At 46.3% G+C, this 17733-nt stretch overlaps 1 protein-coding gene across 4 annotated transcripts in view; it reads left to right on the top strand.

Annotated features, from left to right (window-relative positions):
- HMGA1 (high mobility group AT-hook 1) overlaps positions 1 to 17733 on the top strand; it is a 161136-nt gene that overhangs the window by 67422 nt on the left and 75981 nt on the right. For 3 of the 4 annotated variants that reach the window (XM_077295490.1, XM_077295488.1, XM_077295489.1), the window contains exon 4: positions 12243 to 12338. The exons of the other annotated variant lie outside the window; for it this stretch is intronic. In XM_077295490.1, coding sequence (XP_077151605.1) covers positions 12243 to 12338 — 96 coding nt within the window. The remainder of the gene's footprint in view (positions 1 to 12242; positions 12339 to 17733) is intronic. 4 annotated transcript variants of the gene reach the window in all.

Raw genomic sequence — 17733 nt, 5'->3', positions numbered from 1 at the left:
CACATAATCTGCTTACTTCCCGCACGGTGTGGACAGCCCCGTGCGGGAAGTAAGCAGATCAATGGACTCCTAGGTGTGCGGAATCCCCGCAATTCCGCATTTTTAATGAACATGTTGCTTTTTTTTCCGCGATGCGATTTTTTCGCGGAAAAAATCGCAACATTTGCACAAAAAATGCGGAATACACTGTAAATAATAGGAGGCATATGTTAGCGTTTTTTTCACGTTTTTATCGCGGTTTTATAGCGGAAAAAACGCAAAAAATCCTGACGTGTGCACATACCCTGATGGTTTACGTAGAAGCATGCATGCAGTGGTCATTTCTTCATTAGAAACAATGTATTGAAACCAAAGCCAACAGTGGTGGGTATACTCCAACAAAAAATGTCCGTTTCAGTAACTTGTCATGTGGCCTTGAGTATCTATTACAACTTGAAGACCAGGGCTCGTGCTGTTCACAAGCTGAGTTATTGTATGGTATCTTGCTCTTGAAGGGCAGCCCTCAGGTTATTGAGGATCTGGAGTACAGAGTTAGGAGCCTTTACCTGGCGACTTTGCTGATCCCATTGGTTTCCTATGAGATTTGGGTCTGGAGAAAGTGCATGCCACTCCATTTGAGGTACCCCAGTCACCAGCATTCGTTCCTTAATGACTTTGAGCTGGAGCATTGTCATCCATGAAGTTGAAGTTAGGTCTGTGTTTGTGCACAATGACTGGATTAATGCTGTTCAAGTAGTATGAGATTGTCACTACCATTCACAAAGTGAAGGTCCGTTCTGTAGTGACTAGACACACCTGCCCAATGTCATTGGCAGTTATCATTTCTGAACAGCATGAATAGACTTTCATGAGTGAACAGAACTGAGGCCCACTGGTCCCTCGTCCAGTGTAGATACTACTTGCCCCATGAGGATGACGCTTGTGCCTGGTGGTGTGGTTGGTTACCCTTACAGGTTGACTTGCACGCAAACACTGCCGATATAAGCTGTTTCAAGTGGTCTGACATGAAACTTGGGTGCCTCTCACCTCCTTTATATGTGCCTGCAGTTGTAGCATTCATCATCTGGTTCCAAAGAGCATTGTTCACTAGGGTTGAGCGACTTTCATTTTTTTAAGGTCGAGTCGGGTTTTGTGAAACCTGACTTTGTCCAGAGTCGAGTCGAGTGCAGTCGGCCGATTATCGCTAAAAGTCGGGGATCGACCGAAACACGAAACCCAATGCAAGTCAATAGGGAAGCATAGTCGGCAGTGAGTGGAGGCCAGGAAAACACCTACAGTGCCCATTTTAATGCCAAAAACATCCACTCTTGTTTCTGAAGCTTGTCAATCTTAATTAACTTTATAATAATAGTTGGGCATTGGAACTTGGGGGTCATTTTGCAAAAGTTGTGGAGGGTAGGGCTGGTTCAAGCTTTTAGTGGGCCCAGGAAACGTGGACTACGTCACGGCGGTGGAGCAGTGAGAGGTAAGTATGTCAAGTTTGCAAGTGCTGTGATCCTAAGCAAGCAGGGAGGCCCCCTCGTTGGCATTGGCACTGGCACAGGGCCCCTCAAAGTACAGCGGTGTGTTTGCACGGCGGGGGCGCCTCCCACCAGCAGCGACACTTTTGCGTACTCTGAGGGGCCCTGTGCCAGTGACGTCGCCAACGAGTATGCCCCCCCCACCTGATGAAGGAACCTGCACTTTCATCTGCAACTTCCTCTTTGTCCCTGTGTAAGGTGGTATAACATGCGGGAAGGGGAACCTTACTTTCAGCAGGGTCAGATTCTGGCTGTGTAGAGTGCAAGGGGAATGTAGTGGTCTAGGTCAATGTACCAGCAGACTCATCTAGCAGTGGCTGGGGAATGGGCAGGATGAGGAGGAAACAGATATAGGGCCAAAGAATAAAGTAGGCTAAATGCAGTTCAAAATTGGTAACAGGACTAAACAGGCGGCATTGCTTTGTTGAGTGGAGTAGCAAACCCAGGAGCAGCAGACACTGTTTTAAGGGCCCAAACACACTAATAGGCCAAATGCAGTTTAATATTTGCTACTGTAGGCCAAAAGCCAGAAGGTAGAAGCTCAGCTTTATTCAGTTGACAACACCAGGGAGGGGCAGACACCGTTAGTAGGCCCTGAACACCATTTTTTTTATTTAAAACACAGCACTTAATGAGAGCCAGAAGGTAGAAGCTCAGCTTTATTCAGTTGAGGACAACACCAGGCAGGGGCAGACACCGTTAGTAGGCCGGAACCACCAATCTTTTAAAAAACAGCACTTAATGAGAGCCAGAAGGTGGAAGCTCAGATTTATTCATTTGAGGACAACTTGAATTAGGGACTGCAGACAGACTTACCAGGCTGTCCCCTGTGTGGACCATGCATCCAATACATTAACCCATTGCGCCACAAAGGACACGTAACCTTCCGTGGCCATGCCTACCGCTCCATGTGTCTGTTGTCAGGTGTACCTTTGGACTCACAGATTGACAGAATGAAAGGACAATGTGGTCTTTAACATGCTGGTGGAGGGGTGGGATGGCTTTTCTCGCAAAAGAATTGTCAACTGGGTAGCTCATAGCGTGGTACAGCGTAGTCCATCATGGCTTTATTAATATTAAATAAAATAAAAAAATAGGCTCTATGCACTGTAAAATAGGTTCATGGGGTACACGGGCAGCAGTGGTCAGGTCAGTGGAGGCCTAGTGGAAGGAGGGACCGCAGACAGGCTTCCAAGGCCTAACATAATAAAATGGGCTGGCTGTAGGCACTTTATAATTAGTTCCAGGGGTACACGGGCAGCAGTGGTCAGGTCAGTGGAGGCCTAGTGGAAGGAGGGACCGCAGACAGGCTTGGAAGGCCTAACATGATAAAATGGGCTGGCTGTAGGCACTGTAAAATAGGTTCCAGGGGTACACGGGCAGCAGTGGTCTGGTCAACGGAGGCCGATTGTAATGAGTGTCTGCCAGTTAGTAGTCAAAAACAACAAATAAATGTGAATGTCTCGCGTTAAAACAAAACAAAAACACTAAAGGGTGCAATCATTAGGTTCAGGGGTGGGATCCTCTGTGTTGTTTCAGACCTACTAATTTAGCGCAAAGTATTTACTGTGGTAAATAGAGGACACTGCCCCTGACTATGTTAAGTACCATCATACATGTCAACACAATGGCATTGTCAGTGGCAGGTATGGAAGGATGTCAGCGCATAGACTAAACATTGGTGGAAGTGTGAGAGATAACTGTGGTAGTGGTAGAGCAATGTTTGACCTGGGGGTGGGTGAACTCTCTTGTGGCCGGCGGTACAGGCCCAGGGCCCCTCATGTTACAACAGTGTGTCTGACGTTGGGTGCGCACCACCACCGCCAGAGACACTTTATTGTACTATGAGGGACCCAGTAGCAATGCCGTCGACCAAAAGCGAGCACACCCACCTCTTCAGACAAACAGCAGTCTCACGGGTGCTTGCGCCAAGTCGCGATACCACGGCCCCGTGTGGGGAGTTTGGCCATTTAGGGAGGTGTAAACATGTCGTATGCTGGACAATCAGCTGCAGCAAATTAGACATTAGAAAAGTAATTCACAGTAGTCCACAGGCAAGAGCTTTTCATAGGCAAGCTAGGTGTCGGCCGGGCAAGGTGGGGCAAAAGATTTCGAAATCCAGTTGTGGTTCATTTTAATGAATGTTAGATCATCAACATTTTGGGTAGCCAGACGAGTCCTTTTTTCGGTTAATATTGAACCAGCAGCACTGAATACTCTTTCTGATAGCACACTAGCTGCTGGGCAAGCAAGCTCCTGCAATGCATATTCTGCCAATTCAGGCCAGGTGTCTAATTTGGATGCCCAGTAATCAAATGGGAATGACGGTTGAGGGAGAACATCGATAAGGGATGAAAAATAGTTAGTAACCATACTGGACAAATGTTGTCTCCTGTCACTTTCAATTGATGCAGCAGTACCTGTCCTGTCTGCGGTCATAGCAAAATCAGTCCACAACCTGGTCAGAAAACCCCTCTGTCCAACGCCACTTCTGATGTGTGCACCCCTAACACTCCTAGTCTGCTGGCCCCTGGAGCTCGTGTGAGAACGATCACGTGTGCTGGGAATGCCTGAAGCAAACGGTCAACAAGAGTTGATTGTTTGGTTGCTAATATTAGTTCCAAGTTCTCATGTGGCATAATATTTTGCAATTTGCCTTTATAGCGTGGATCAAGGAGGCAGGCCAACCAGTAATCGTCATCGTTCATCATTTTCGTAATGCGTGTGTCCCTTTTTAGGATACGTAAGGCATAATCCGCCATGTGGGCCAAAGTTCCAGTTGTCAAATCTCCGGTTGTGATTGGTTGAGGGGCAGTTTCAGGCAAATCTACGTCACTTGTGTCCCTCAAAAAACCAGAACCCGGCCTTGCCACGCAACCAATTTCCAGTGCCCCCGGGAAAGCTTCCGCATTCAAAATATACTCATCCCCATCATCCTCCTCGTCCTCCACCTCCTCTTCGCCCGCTACCTCGTCCTGTACACTGCCCTGACCAGACAATGGCTGACTGTCATCAAGGCTTTCCTCTTCCTCTGGTGCAGAAGCCTGATCCTTTATGTGCGTCAAACTTTGCATCAGCAGACACATTAGGGGGATGCTCGTGCTTATTATGGCGTTGTCTGCACTAACCAGCCGTGTGCATTCCTCAAAACACTGAAGGACTTGACACATGTCTTGTATCTTCGACCACTGCACACCTGACAACTCCATGTCTGCCATCCTACTGCCTGCCCGTGTATGTGTATCCTCCCACAAAAACATAACAGCCCGCCTCTGTTGGCACAGTCTCTGAAGCATGTGCAGTGTTGCGTTCCACCTTGTTGCAACGTCTATGATTAGGCGATGCTGGGGAAGGTTCAAAGACCGCTGATAGGTCTGCATACGGCTGGAGTGTACAGGCGAACGTCGGATATGTGAGCAAAGTCCACGCACTTTGAGGAGCAGGTCGGAGAACCCAGGATAAGTTTTCAATAAGCACTGCACCACCAGGTTTAAGGTGTGAGCCAGGCAAGGAATGTGTTTCAGTTGGGAAAGGGAGATGGCAGCCATGAAATTCCTTCCGTTATCACTCACTACCTTGCCTGCCTCAAGATCTACTGTGCCCAGCCACGACTGCGTTTCTTGTTGCAAGAACTCGGACAGAACTTCCGCGGTGTGTCTGTTGTCGCCCAAACACTTCATAGCCAATACAGCCTGCTGACGCTTGCCAGTAGCTGGCCCATAATGGGACAACTGGTGTGCAACAGTGTCATCTGCCGATGGAGTGGTTGGCAGACTGCGTTCTGTGGAAGAGCTGTAGCTTCTGCAGGAGGACGAGGAGGAGGAGGAGGAGGGGGTGCGAACGCCTACAGCCAACTGTTTCCTAGACCGTGGGCTAGGCACAACTGTCCCTAAATTGATGTCGCCTGTGGACCCTGCATCCACCACATTCACCCAGTGTGCCGTGATGGACACATAACGTCCCTGGCCATGCCTACTGGTCCATGCATCTGTAGTCAGGTGCACCTTTGTACTCACAGATTGCCTGAGTGCATGGACGATGCGCTGTTTAACATGCTGGTGCAGGGCTGGGATGGCTTTTCTGGAAAAAAAGTGTCGACTGGGTAGCTCATATCGTGGTTCAGCGTACTCCATCAGGGCTTTGAAAGCTTCGCTTTCAACTAAACGGTAGGGCATCATCTCTAACGAGATTAGTCTAGCTATGTGGGCGTTAAAACCCTGTGTACGCGGATGCGAGGATAAGTACTTCCTTTTTCTAACCAGAGTCTCATGTAGGGTGAGCTGGACTGGAGAGCTGGAGATCGTGGTACTTTCGGGTGTGCCGGTGGACATGGCAGACTGAGAGACGGTTGGAGACGGTATTGTTTCCGCCGGTGCCCTAGATGCAATATTTCCTCCTACAAAACTGGTGATTCCCTGACCCTGACTGCTTTTGGCTGGCAAAGAAACCTGCACAGATACTGCCGGTGGTGCGGAAAATGGTGGCCTTACAGTGACGGAAATGATGTTGCGTTGCTGACTAGCTTCATTGGCCGAGGGTGCTACAACCTTAAGGGACGTTTGGTAGTTAGTCCAGGCTTGAAAATGCATGGTGGTTAAGTGTCTATGCATGCAACTAGTATTGAGACTTTTCAGATTCTGACCTCTGCTTAAGCTAGTTGAACATTTTTGACAGATGACTTTGCGCTGATCAATTGGATGTTGTTTAAAAAAATGCCAGACTGCACTCTTCCTAGCATCGGATCCCTTTTCAGGGATTGCAGACTGAGCTTTAACCGGATGGCCACGCTGTCCTCCAACAGGTTTTGGCTTTGACACGCGTTTTGGCCCAGATGCGGGACCGGCAGATGGAACCTGTTGCGATGTTGATGCCTGCTGCGGCCCCTCCTCCACCTCCGCTTCTGAACTACTGCCGCCTGCACCCTGTTCCCCCAATGGCTGCCAATCGGGGTCAACAACTGGGTCATCTATTACCTTCTCTTCAAGCTCGTGTGCAACTTCGTCTGTGTCACTGTGTCGGTCGGTGGTATAGCGTTCGTGGCGGGGCAACATAGTCTCATCAGGGTCTGATTGTGGATCAGTACCCTGAGAGGGCAATGTTGTGGTCTGAGTCAAAGGAGCAGCATAGTACTCTGGCTGTGGCTGTGCATCAGTGCACTCCATGTCAGAATCTACTTGTAATGGGCATGGCCTGTTAAGTGTTTCACTTTCTAAGCCAGGGACGGTATGTGTAAAGAGCTCCATGGAGTAACCCGTTGTGTCGCCTGCTGCATCCTTCTCTCTTGTTGTTGTTTTTACTGAAGAGGACAAGGAAGCGACTTGTGTCTGACCGTGAACATCCACAAGCGACGCGCTGTTTTTACATTTACCAGTTTCAGAAGAGGAGGCAAAAGAGCTAGAGGCTGAGTCTGCAAGGTAAGCCAAAACTTGCTGTTGCTGCTCCGGCTTTAAAAGCGGTTTTCCTACTCCCAGAAAAGAGAGCGTTCGAGGCCTTGTGTAGCCAGACAACGAACCTGGCTCCACAGCTCCAGACTTAGGTGGAATATTTTTATCCCCACGACCACCTGATGCTCCACTACCACTACCATCATTACCAGCTGACAATGAACGCCCACGGCCACGACCTCTTGCACAAGACTTCCTCATTGTTTTAAAAACTTAACCAAAGTAACTTTATTTGTTGCTGTCAAACAACTTACACGGTGAGCTATAACTTCAGTATGATTTCAATATCCCTTTACAGGTTGGTGAGACCACAAGGAAAATCAGGCCCAATGTTACACACTCTGTTTTCTGTGGCACCAAATCACAGAGATGCCACACACGCAGGACTGTCACTCAAGCACAAATGTCAATATTAATCTCCCACCTATTTTTTTTTTTTTTTTTTCAGGGAGACTTTAGAAACCAAATAAGATAAAATGATTTTTTCAGGGACAATTTAGAAACCAAATAATAATAAAAAAAAAGGCTTTCTATGGCCCACTGAGTGAGAGATGGCACACACAGGAGTCAGGAGTGGCACACAAGCCCTGAGGCCAATATTTTTCTCCCAATGATTGATGTAGTGATTTTTTTCAGGTAGATTTTAGAACCCAAATCAAGCAAAAAAATTAATAGGCTTTCTATGGCCCACTGAGTGAGAGATGGCACACACAGGGATGGCACTCTAGCAGAAATGCCAATCTTAATCTCCCACAAAAAAAACAAAAAAACAGGGACTGTCCTACAATTACTATCTCCCTGCAGTAATCTCAGCCAGGTATGGCAGGCAGCAATAAGAAGTGGACTGATGCACAAATTAAATAAAAAGTGTGGACAAACAAAAAAGATAGCTGTGCAGAAAGGAAGGAACAAGAGGATTTGTGCTTTGAAAAAAGCAGTTGGTTTGCACAGTGGCGTACACACAGCAATGCAGCTATCAGGGAGCCTTCTAGGGCAGCCCAATGAGCTACAGCGCTGAGGAAAAAAAAAAAAATGTAGCTTCCACTGTCCCTGCACACCGAAGGTGGTGTTGGACAGTGGAAATCGCTACAGCACAAGCGGTTTGGTGGTTAATGGACCCTGCCTAACGCTATCCCTGCTTCTGACGAAGTGGCAGCAACCTCTCTCTAAGCTCAGATCAGCAGCAGTGAGATGGCGGTCGGCGGGAACGCCCCTGTGACGCCGCAGACAGCAAGCCAATCACTGCAATGCCCTTCTCCAAGAGGTGGGGACCAGGACCTATGTCATCACGCTGCCCACACTCTGCGTTCACCTTCATTGGCTGAGAAATGGCGCTTTTTGCGTCATTGAAACGCGACTTTGGCGCGAAAGTCGCGTACCGCATGGCCGACCACACACAGGGGTCGGATCGGGTTTCATGAAACCCGACTTTGCCAAAAGTCGGCGACTTTTGAAAATGAACGACCCGTTTCGCTCAACCCTATTGTTCACAATTAAGCAGTCATCAGTCTGGGATGTGGCCAAAGGATGTCCACTTATCAGCCTTTGGCTGGAGTCACACACAACGTATAAAAAAATCTGTCTGTTTTACACGGACGGGAATCGCAGAAATGTTCCCTGAACAGTGATCTGTATGTCATCAGTGTGCAGTGCGATGATGCGATTTTTCTCGCATGTAAGCATCCGTATTTTTGAGATTTTCTCGCCGGCTTGCAAAATGGACATATAATGGATCTATGGGCTCAAATATTCATGAAAACAAATATACAGTGGGGAGTCTGCCAGCCTCCATGACTCACTGACGTCACTGAGGCTGTGCAGACTTCCTGCCTGACCCGGGGTGAACTGACAGCGTGGGAAAATGTTAAGAAACTTTCCCACGCTGAGTCCATGTCTGGGCAGGCGGGGAGGCTGCGCAGGCAGCTTTTCATTCATTCCTCCGTGGGTGGTATACAGCTCGACCCGGTAGCATTAGCAGTGCTCCGGGTTGTAAACTATTTAACCCCTTGAGATGGATTGCAGCATGGGACTTGACTGTACAGATATGGAATATTGTTGTTTTTTTATTTTGGATTTTTTTTTTCAGAAGAGCGAGGGCTTTGCTTGGATTGATATTGTTATAAAGATGTTAAACCTGTGTGTTTCATTATTTCATTGAGACTTTATTCTTAACCTCTTTCTGACCTCGGACGGGATAGTACGTCCGAGGTCCGATACCCCGCTTTGATGCAGGGCTTCGGCGGTGAGCCCGCATCAAAGCCGGAACTTCTCAGCTGTTTTGAACAGCTGACATGTGCCCGCAATAGCGACGGGTGGAATCGCGATTCACCCGCTGCTATTAACTAGTTAAATGCCGCAGACAGCGGCATTTAACCGGCGCTTCCGGACGGAAATTAGCGCATTGCCGACCCCTGTCACATGATCGGGGGTCAGCGATGCATCAGAATGGTAACCATAGAGGTCCTTGAGACCTCTATGGTTACTGATCCCAGCCTGCTGTGAGCGCCACCCTGTGGTCGGCGCTCATAGCAAGCCTGCATTTCAGCTACATAGCCGCGATCTGCTATGTAGTAGAGCCGATCGAGTTGTGCCAGCTTCTAGCCTCCCATGGAGGCTATTGAAGCATGGCAAAAGTAAAAAAAAAAAATAAAAAAAATATGAAAGTTTAAATCACCCCCCTTTCGTCCCATTCAAAATAAATCAATAAAAAAGAATCAAACCTACATATATTTGGTATCGCCGCGTTCAGAATCGCCCGATCTATCAAAAAAAAGGATTAACCTGATCGCTAAACTTCGTAGCGAGAAAAAAAATTGAAACGCCACAATTACATTTTTTCGGTCGCCGCGACATTGCATTAAAATGCAATAACAGGCGATCAAAAGAACGTATTTGCACCAAAATGGTATCATTAAAAACGCCAGCTCAGCATGCAAAAAATAAGCCCTCACGTAATTCTGGCGTTTCGAATTTTTTTCTCGCTACGCTGTTTAGCGATCAGGTTAATGCTTATTTTTATTGATCGGGCGATTCTGAACACGGCGATACCAAATATGTGAAGGTTTTTTTTTTATTTTTTTTTTTATTTTGATTGGGGCGAAAGGGGGGTGATTTAAACTATTATATATATATTTTTTTTTTTTTTTTTTTTTTTTTTTTACTTTTGCCATGCTTCTATAGCCTCCATAGGAGGCTAGAAGCTGGCACCACTCGATCGGCTCTGCTACATAGCAGCGATCTGATGTTCGCTGCTATGTAGCCGAAATGCAGGTGTGCTGTGAGCGCCGACCACAGGGTGGCTCTCACATCTACCGTGGATCAGTAACCATAGAGGTCTCAAGGAATGCTGAAGCATCGCCGACCTCCGATCATGTGACGGGGGTCGGCGATGCGATCATTTCCGTCCGGAAGCGCCGGTTAAATGCCGCTAGTTAATAGGCGCGGGCAGAATCGCCATCTATTACGGGCACATGTCAGCTGTTCAAAACAGCTGACATGTCCCGGCTTTGATGCGGGCTCACCGTCGGAGCCCGCATCAATGCGGGACTTCTGACCTCGGACGTACTATCCCGTCCGAGGTCAGAAAGGGGTTAAAGGGAACCTGTCACCCCCAAAATCTTAGATGAGCTAAGCCCACCAGCATCAGGGGCTTATCTACAGCATTCTGTAATGATGTAGATAGGACCCCGATGTATACTGAAAGATGAAAAAAAAAAAAAGGTTAGATTATACTCACCTGTGGGGGGGGGGGGGGGGTTTTGCGGTCCGATCCGATGGGCATCGCGGTCCCGTCCGGGGCCTTCTATCTTCGTAGGATGACGTCCTCTTCTTGTCTTCATGCTGCGGCTCCGGCGTACTTTGCCCTGTTGAGGGCAGAGCAAAGTACTGCAGTGCGCAGGCGCAGACAAAGTACGCCTGCGCAGGAACCGCAGCGTGAATACAAGAAGAGGACGTCATCGTAAGAAGGTGGGAGGCGCTAGACTGGACCGCAGCGGCAACGCCCCTGGGTGAGTATAATATAACCTCTTTTTCTCATCTTTCAGGATACATTGGGGGCTTATCTAAAGCATTACAGAAAGATTTTGGGGGTGACAGGTTCCCTTTAAACAGTTTGACATGTGCATTCGGAAGTTTAGAGGTCACATTAAGTTAACCTGAAAAGGTTAGAATGACTTTTAGGTTCATCCTGAAATTTTGCCTTGAAAGCCACTGTGAAGATCTGAGGTTGTGGGTTGTAATAATCAACTAGGCAGGTTAACGATGCAAATATTTTTATTCCATACATCCATGGTTGTACAACAAATCCATGTAGATGGCCAACATACAATGTCCAAAAACTCCATAGATCATCCATCCATCCCAGCTCAGATCTTCTCATATCAAAGTCTCTCAAAAACTGCCTGATTCAACCCCTGTGTCTATTTTTCCCCTCCCCCTTAAACATTTTTCTTTAGCTCACAGAACAAAGCATATTCCATCATATGGGGTTGATGTGAGACCCCCTATGGTGACCACTCCCCTGGGTCTACTATTTACATCCACACAATGAGCCTAGGCTGGTAAAACAATGGATTGACAGGATGGTTGCTTTACATTTACCCTTAGCAGTCTGTCTAACCTTAGTAAGCAGAGGAAGATGAGCAGGCTAGATCTTGTGTATAGCTGTCACTGAATGGAACATTGATTCCTGAGGAACTGAGAAGCAAGCAAATCACTAATAAAGCGCAGGAAGAAAAGATCTAATAAAACACAGCAAAACAGGTGCTCCATGCTAGAAAGTCTCTCTCGTAGAGGTGTTGACTCCGCTCTGCTTCCATTTGTCCTATAGTCTTTAGTAAGCAGCCATATCCTCACTGCCACATATCCCTAACTTTTTTGTGAATAGTGCATGTTCTTAACGGATGGCAGCAGTGCATGGCTTGGCTTTCAATGTAGAGATGGTAAATATGCTGTAACAGAATAGTTAACTGAAACTCAAAACTTATTATTCTATTGACGACATTAAACAGCAGTCAGTCACTGGCAATATAATTTTTAGTGATTTATGCAAAACGCTTACATAAGTGATTGCATAGATTTTCTTTTAAGATGTCTGTTTGACCTCCATCTAATGGTGATGATAACCCTTCTTTCTGGTAGTAATGGTCATGGGTTGAGTTACTAATTACTTTTTCACAAATAGACTAGTATTTGGCTTTTTTGCGTTTGACTGTGAATCGTTTTACATGATGCATCATTTCAAGCAACTAGTGCCTAAATGTTTAAAATCTGTGTGCAGGAGCCAAGTGGTTCTCCTACTACAAAGCGTCCACGTGGTCGTCCTAAAGGCAGTACAAAGAAAGGAAAGGCAAACCAAGGAACTGCAAATAGTAAGGTGGGTATAAAACTAGGTGGATCACCACTTTTTTTTTTTTTTTTTCCTTGTGTAGAACTTGCATATCTTATCTCAGAACTGTTTTTTTATTTATTTTTTTTCAGACAAATCATATTCCACTAATTTTATCAAATTGACAAAAAAAAAATGGTTTTATGGATTCATGTCTTGGCCTAACACCTTGTATTATTCATGCTTGCATGGTGGAAGCAAAGCTGAACTTTGAGATTCTAAAGAACGCAGCAAAAAAACAGCCAACAAAACCTGCATGTCGGCATCCCCTTTTTTTTTTTTTTTAATTTCCTTTCTCTCTGGCAAGAGATCAGGTTTTTGCTGATGTGTGAACATAGCCTCAAAGTGTGTGATAAGAGAAAACCTTCTCCCCAGCTGTCTGGAAACAAATAATTTTTTTTTCTCCAGCTTCTGTGCTCATTCAGCCAAAGAGGAGCCTTTTATGATCCTGTCATAAATTTCTACTGGGCTTGTCTAGGTATATGTGCTTATGATACTGCTCCTGTCTGTTGAGGCACATGTCTCAGGAGCAGTGTTTCTTTAGACTACAGCCCATCCTTTACATGTGACCAGCATGGGCTGTGGTTTGTTCTGATTGACACAGTGCAATTGCGTGTTGTTCTGATGGTTTCCATGGTGACCTTCTGCCGAATGACAGCCACTGGCCTTGAAGCTTCTACTGACAGCAAGAGCTGATGTGTCTCCTCCCTGTCTGAGACTACGATCTGATGCCCTGCAATGCAGAAGCATTGGAGAGTATCAGGGTATGTGCACACGTTGCGGATTTCCTGTGGATCCGCAGCATTTTTTACCGTGCAGAAACGCTGCAGATCCGCAAGTGATTTACAGTACAATGTAAATCAATGAGAAAAAACGCTGTGCTAATGGTGCGGAAAATTCCGCGCTCAAATGCTGCGGATTCTTTTTTGCGGATCTGCAGCGTTTTTGTACCCATTCAATTAGGCTCTGTGCACACGCTGCGGATCCGCAACAGTTTCCCATGAGTTTACAGTACAATGTAAACCTATGGAAAACTGAAAACGCTGTGCCCATGCTGCCGAAAAAAATGCGCGGAAACGCATCGGTTTACATTACGCAGCAAGCTTTATCAAATCCGCTGTTGAAAAATCCACAGTGGACCATTCTACGTGTGCACACAGCCTTTAAGAAATCCGTAGGGGTAAAAAACGCAGTAAATTCGCACCAAAAAAGCGACAAATCTGCACCTGCGTTTTCTGCCAAGCGATGCAGAATCCGCACAAAGATTTCTGAGCCTAATCCACAACGTGGGCACATAGCCTCAGAGCAGGGGAAGTTAAAAAAAGAAAAGTCAAAATAAAGTACAAAAGAAAATATTAATCCAATAATATATTTATGTAAAAGGAAAAATAAGCAAAAGTATACATTTGGCAATGCAACGTTCGAACGACCTGACTTACAAAACTGTTCTACTAGTTGAACACACCCCCCCCCCCCCTTTCAGTAAACACTGGGGTAGAGAAAAAAGTGGCATACTCCCAACTTTTTCATCGTACCACTGAATAAAAAAAAACTGAAAAAAGCCATCAAAAAGTCAAGTTTAAAAATGGTATAGCTGAAAACATAATCTTGTCCTGCCAAAAATAAGCCCAATATAGTGTTAGATCTCTGAATAAAGCTGTGCAAAAAACTGTTTTCTGCAAAATAGATTGTAAAGAGCCAAAACCTAAAAAGTGGCATTGCGGTAAATCCAGAGAATAAAGCTGCCTTATTTTTACCACATGAACGGTATGAAAAATCATGTTCCCTAATATGGTACCGCTAAACGTCAGCTCATCCCACTAAAAACAAGCTTTCATATAACTACATGATTTGTTCATTATACCTCCCAAAGATTGCAGTACGGTTCTGCTCACATTTATCCTATGCTCTACGCTGAGTTCTTACATCTGGGTTTCCATGTAAATCTCTGAAATGCATGATTCAGATGGAACCCCAGGCGTAAGATTCCCTATGAGGCAGATGGCACTGTGGATGCTGTCTGGCTTATGACCTGGCGGTGTCACTCTTTTTAAGCATGCACATAAGTGTGGTCGACCAGTTTTGGACACCGCTGTAAAGAGACCAGACTGAGTCCAGAGTCACTTTACTGTCTACTTATAGTGAATTGATTCCTCGTCTGAATCTCGTCACTCGGCAATTTAGTTGGAAACTCCAATGTAAGTGCTCAGCGTAGAGCGCTGGATTACTATGATCCAAAATGTTATGTAAAATATTCCCAATAAAAAGCTTCAAGCTTCAATTGAATCTAGAAAAAAATCACCAAGTTTCCACTCGGGTCCTTCCCACTTGTATTACACTCGTGTGATTCTCAAGGAGACCTCTGGTTACTATTCCGACGAATCGCTGACCCCGATCATGTGACGGGTCGGCAATGCGCGCATTTCTAGCCGCGCGGCCGGAAGCGGTAGTTAAAGGGAACCTGTCACCCCCAAAATGGCTGGTGAGGTAAGCTCACCGGCATCAGGGGCTTATCTACAGCATTCTGTAATGCTGTAGATAAGCTGCCGATGTTACCTGAAAGAGGAGAAAAAGACGTTAGATTATACTCACCCAGGGGCGGTCCCGGTCCGGTCGGATGGGTGTTTCCGGTCCGCTCCGGCGCCTCCCATCTTCATTCCATGACGTCCTCTTCGGGTCTTTACGCCGTGGCTCCGGCGCAGGCGTACTTTGCCTGCCCTGTTGAGGGCAGCGCAAAGTACTGCAGTGCGCAGGCGCCGGGCCTCTCTGACCTTTCCGGCGCCTGCGCACTGCAGTACTTTGAATGAATTCAATGAGAACTGTAGTTTTGTAAAATGGAGTCACTTGTGAGGTTTCTGCAAGCCATAACCACAAAATGTACACTACAACATGGTGCTCCTTCCCTTTGTGGGGGGGGGGGAGTGTTTTTTTTTTGTTTTCCCTTGCAGCCTTTGCAGAACCCTATTCCTTTAAGGGGGATTGATGCTACACTTTGGCTAAAAATAAGCCTCAGTTTTGGACACAGGTGACCATGCACATGGCGCCAGCCCATCAGGAAGATTGTCGATTTCTGGTGTTGCATAATTTGCATGATGTTATCGTGCTGGGTTTTCCGTGGTTGCAGGTACATAATCCTGTGTTGGATTGGAAGTCTATGTCTGTGACTAGTTGGGGTTGTCAGGGGTTCATAATGATGTTCCTTTGATGTCAATCTCCTCTTCTTCCTCTTCTGAAATTCCAGAGTTTTTGTCTGATTTTCAGGATGTATTCGATGAGCCCAAGTCCAGTTCCCTTCCACCGCACAGGGACTGTGATTGTGCGATTGACTTGATTCCAGGCAGTAAGTTTCCTAAGGGTCGACTTTTCAACCTGTCTGTGCCTGAACATACCGCCATGCGGAGTTATGTTAAGGAGTTTCTGGAGAAAGGGCATATTCGGCCATCTTCTTCACCGTTGGGAGCGGGATTTTTTTTTGTTGCTAAGAAGGATGGCTCGTTGAGACCTTGTATTGATTATCGCCTCTTGAATAAGATCACGGTCAAGTTTCAATACCCTTTACCTTTGCTTTCTGGTTTGTTTGCTAGGATTAAGGGGGCTAATTGGTTTACTAAGATTGACCTTCGGGGGGCATATTATCTTGTTCGTATTAAACAGGGTGATGAATGGAAAACTGCGTTTAATACGCCCGAAGGCCATTTTGAATACCTTGTGATGCCATTCGGGCTCACTAATGCTCCATCGGTTTTTCAATCCTTCATGCATTATATCTTCCGGACTTATATTGATAAATTCTTGATTGTATATTTGGACGATCTTTTGATTTTTTCCGATGATTGGGAGTCTCATGTGGAACAGGTCAGAATGGTATTTCAGATCCTTCGTGACAATGCTTTGTTTGTGAAGGGGTCTAAGTGTCTCTTTGGGGTGCAGAAGGTTTCTTTTTTGGGCTTCATTTTTTCTCCCTCATCTATGGAGATGGATCCGGTTAAGGTTCAGGCCATTTATGATTGGATTCAACCTATACCCGTGAAGAGCCTTCAGAAATGTTTGGGTTTTGCAAATTTTTATCGCCGTTTCATTGCTAATTTCTCCAGCGTGGTTAAACCCTTGACCAATTTGACGAAGAAAGGCGCTGATGTGGCGAATTGGTCCCCTGCGGCTGTCTCTGCCTTTCAGGAGCTTAAACGCCGATTTACTTCTGCTCCGGTGTTGCGCCAACCGGATGTTTCTCTTCCGTTTCAAGTTGAGATTGACGCCTCTGAGATTGGGGCAGGGGCCGTTTTGTCTCAGAAGGATTCTGTTGGTTCCTTGATGAAACCGTGTGCCTTCTTCTCCCGCAAGTTTTCGCCTGCTGAACGCAATTATGATGTCGGCAATCGGGAGTTGTTGGCTATGAAGTGGGCGTTTGAGGAGTGGAGACATTGGCTTGAGGGAGCTAAGCACCGTATTGTGGTCCTGACTGATCATAAGAATCTGATTTACCTCGAGTCTAGACAGTCTGTCTAGTCTAGACCGGCTCGATGGTCCTTGTTTTTTCCCGTTTTGATTTCGTGGTTTCGTATCTTCCGGGTTCTAAGAATATTAAGGCTGATGCCCTTTCTAGGAGTTTTTTGCCTGATTCTCCTGAGGTCCTTGAAACGGTCGGCATTCTGAAAGAAGGGGTGGTCCTTTCTGCCATTTCCCCTGATTTACGGCGGGTTCTTCAGGAATTTCAGGCTGATAGACCTGACCGCTGTCCTGTGGGGAAACTGTTTGTTCCTGACAGATGGACTAGTAGAGTGATTTCTGAGGTTCACTGTTCTGTGTTGGCTGGTCATCCTGGTATTTTTGGTACCAGAGATTTGGTTGGTAGGTCCTTTTGGTGGCCTTCCTTGTCACTTTATGTGCGTTCTTTTGTGCATTCCTGTGGGACTTGTGCGCGGGCCAAGCCTTGTTGTTCCCGTGCTAGTGGGTTACTTTTGCCATTGCCGGTCCCTGAGAGGCCCTGGACGCATATTTCTATGGATTTTATTTCTGATCTTCCGGTTTCCCAGAGGATGTCGGTTATCTGGGTTGTTTGTGACCGGTTTTCTAAGATGGTTCATTTGGTGCCTTTGCCTAAATTGCCTTCCTCTTCAGATTTGGATCCGTTGTTTTTTCAGCATGTGGTTCGTTTGCATGGTATTCCGGAGAATATTGTGTCCGACAGAGGTTCCCAGTTTGTTTCTAGGTTTTGGCGGCCTTTTGTGCTAGGCTGGGCATTGATTTGTCTTTTTCTTCAGCATTTCATCCTCCGACAAATGGCCAGACCGAGCGAACTAATCAGACTTTGGAGACCTATTTGAGATGCTTTGTCTGCTGATCAGGATGATTGGGTGGCCTTTTTGCCATTGGCCGAGTTTGC

This window comes from Ranitomeya variabilis, chromosome 3, assembly GCF_051348905.1.
Source record: "Ranitomeya variabilis isolate aRanVar5 chromosome 3, aRanVar5.hap1, whole genome shotgun sequence".
In the NCBI taxonomy this organism is placed as follows: Eukaryota; Metazoa; Chordata; class Amphibia; order Anura; family Dendrobatidae; genus Ranitomeya; species Ranitomeya variabilis.
This window is presented reverse-complemented; position numbering and strand designations above follow the sequence as displayed.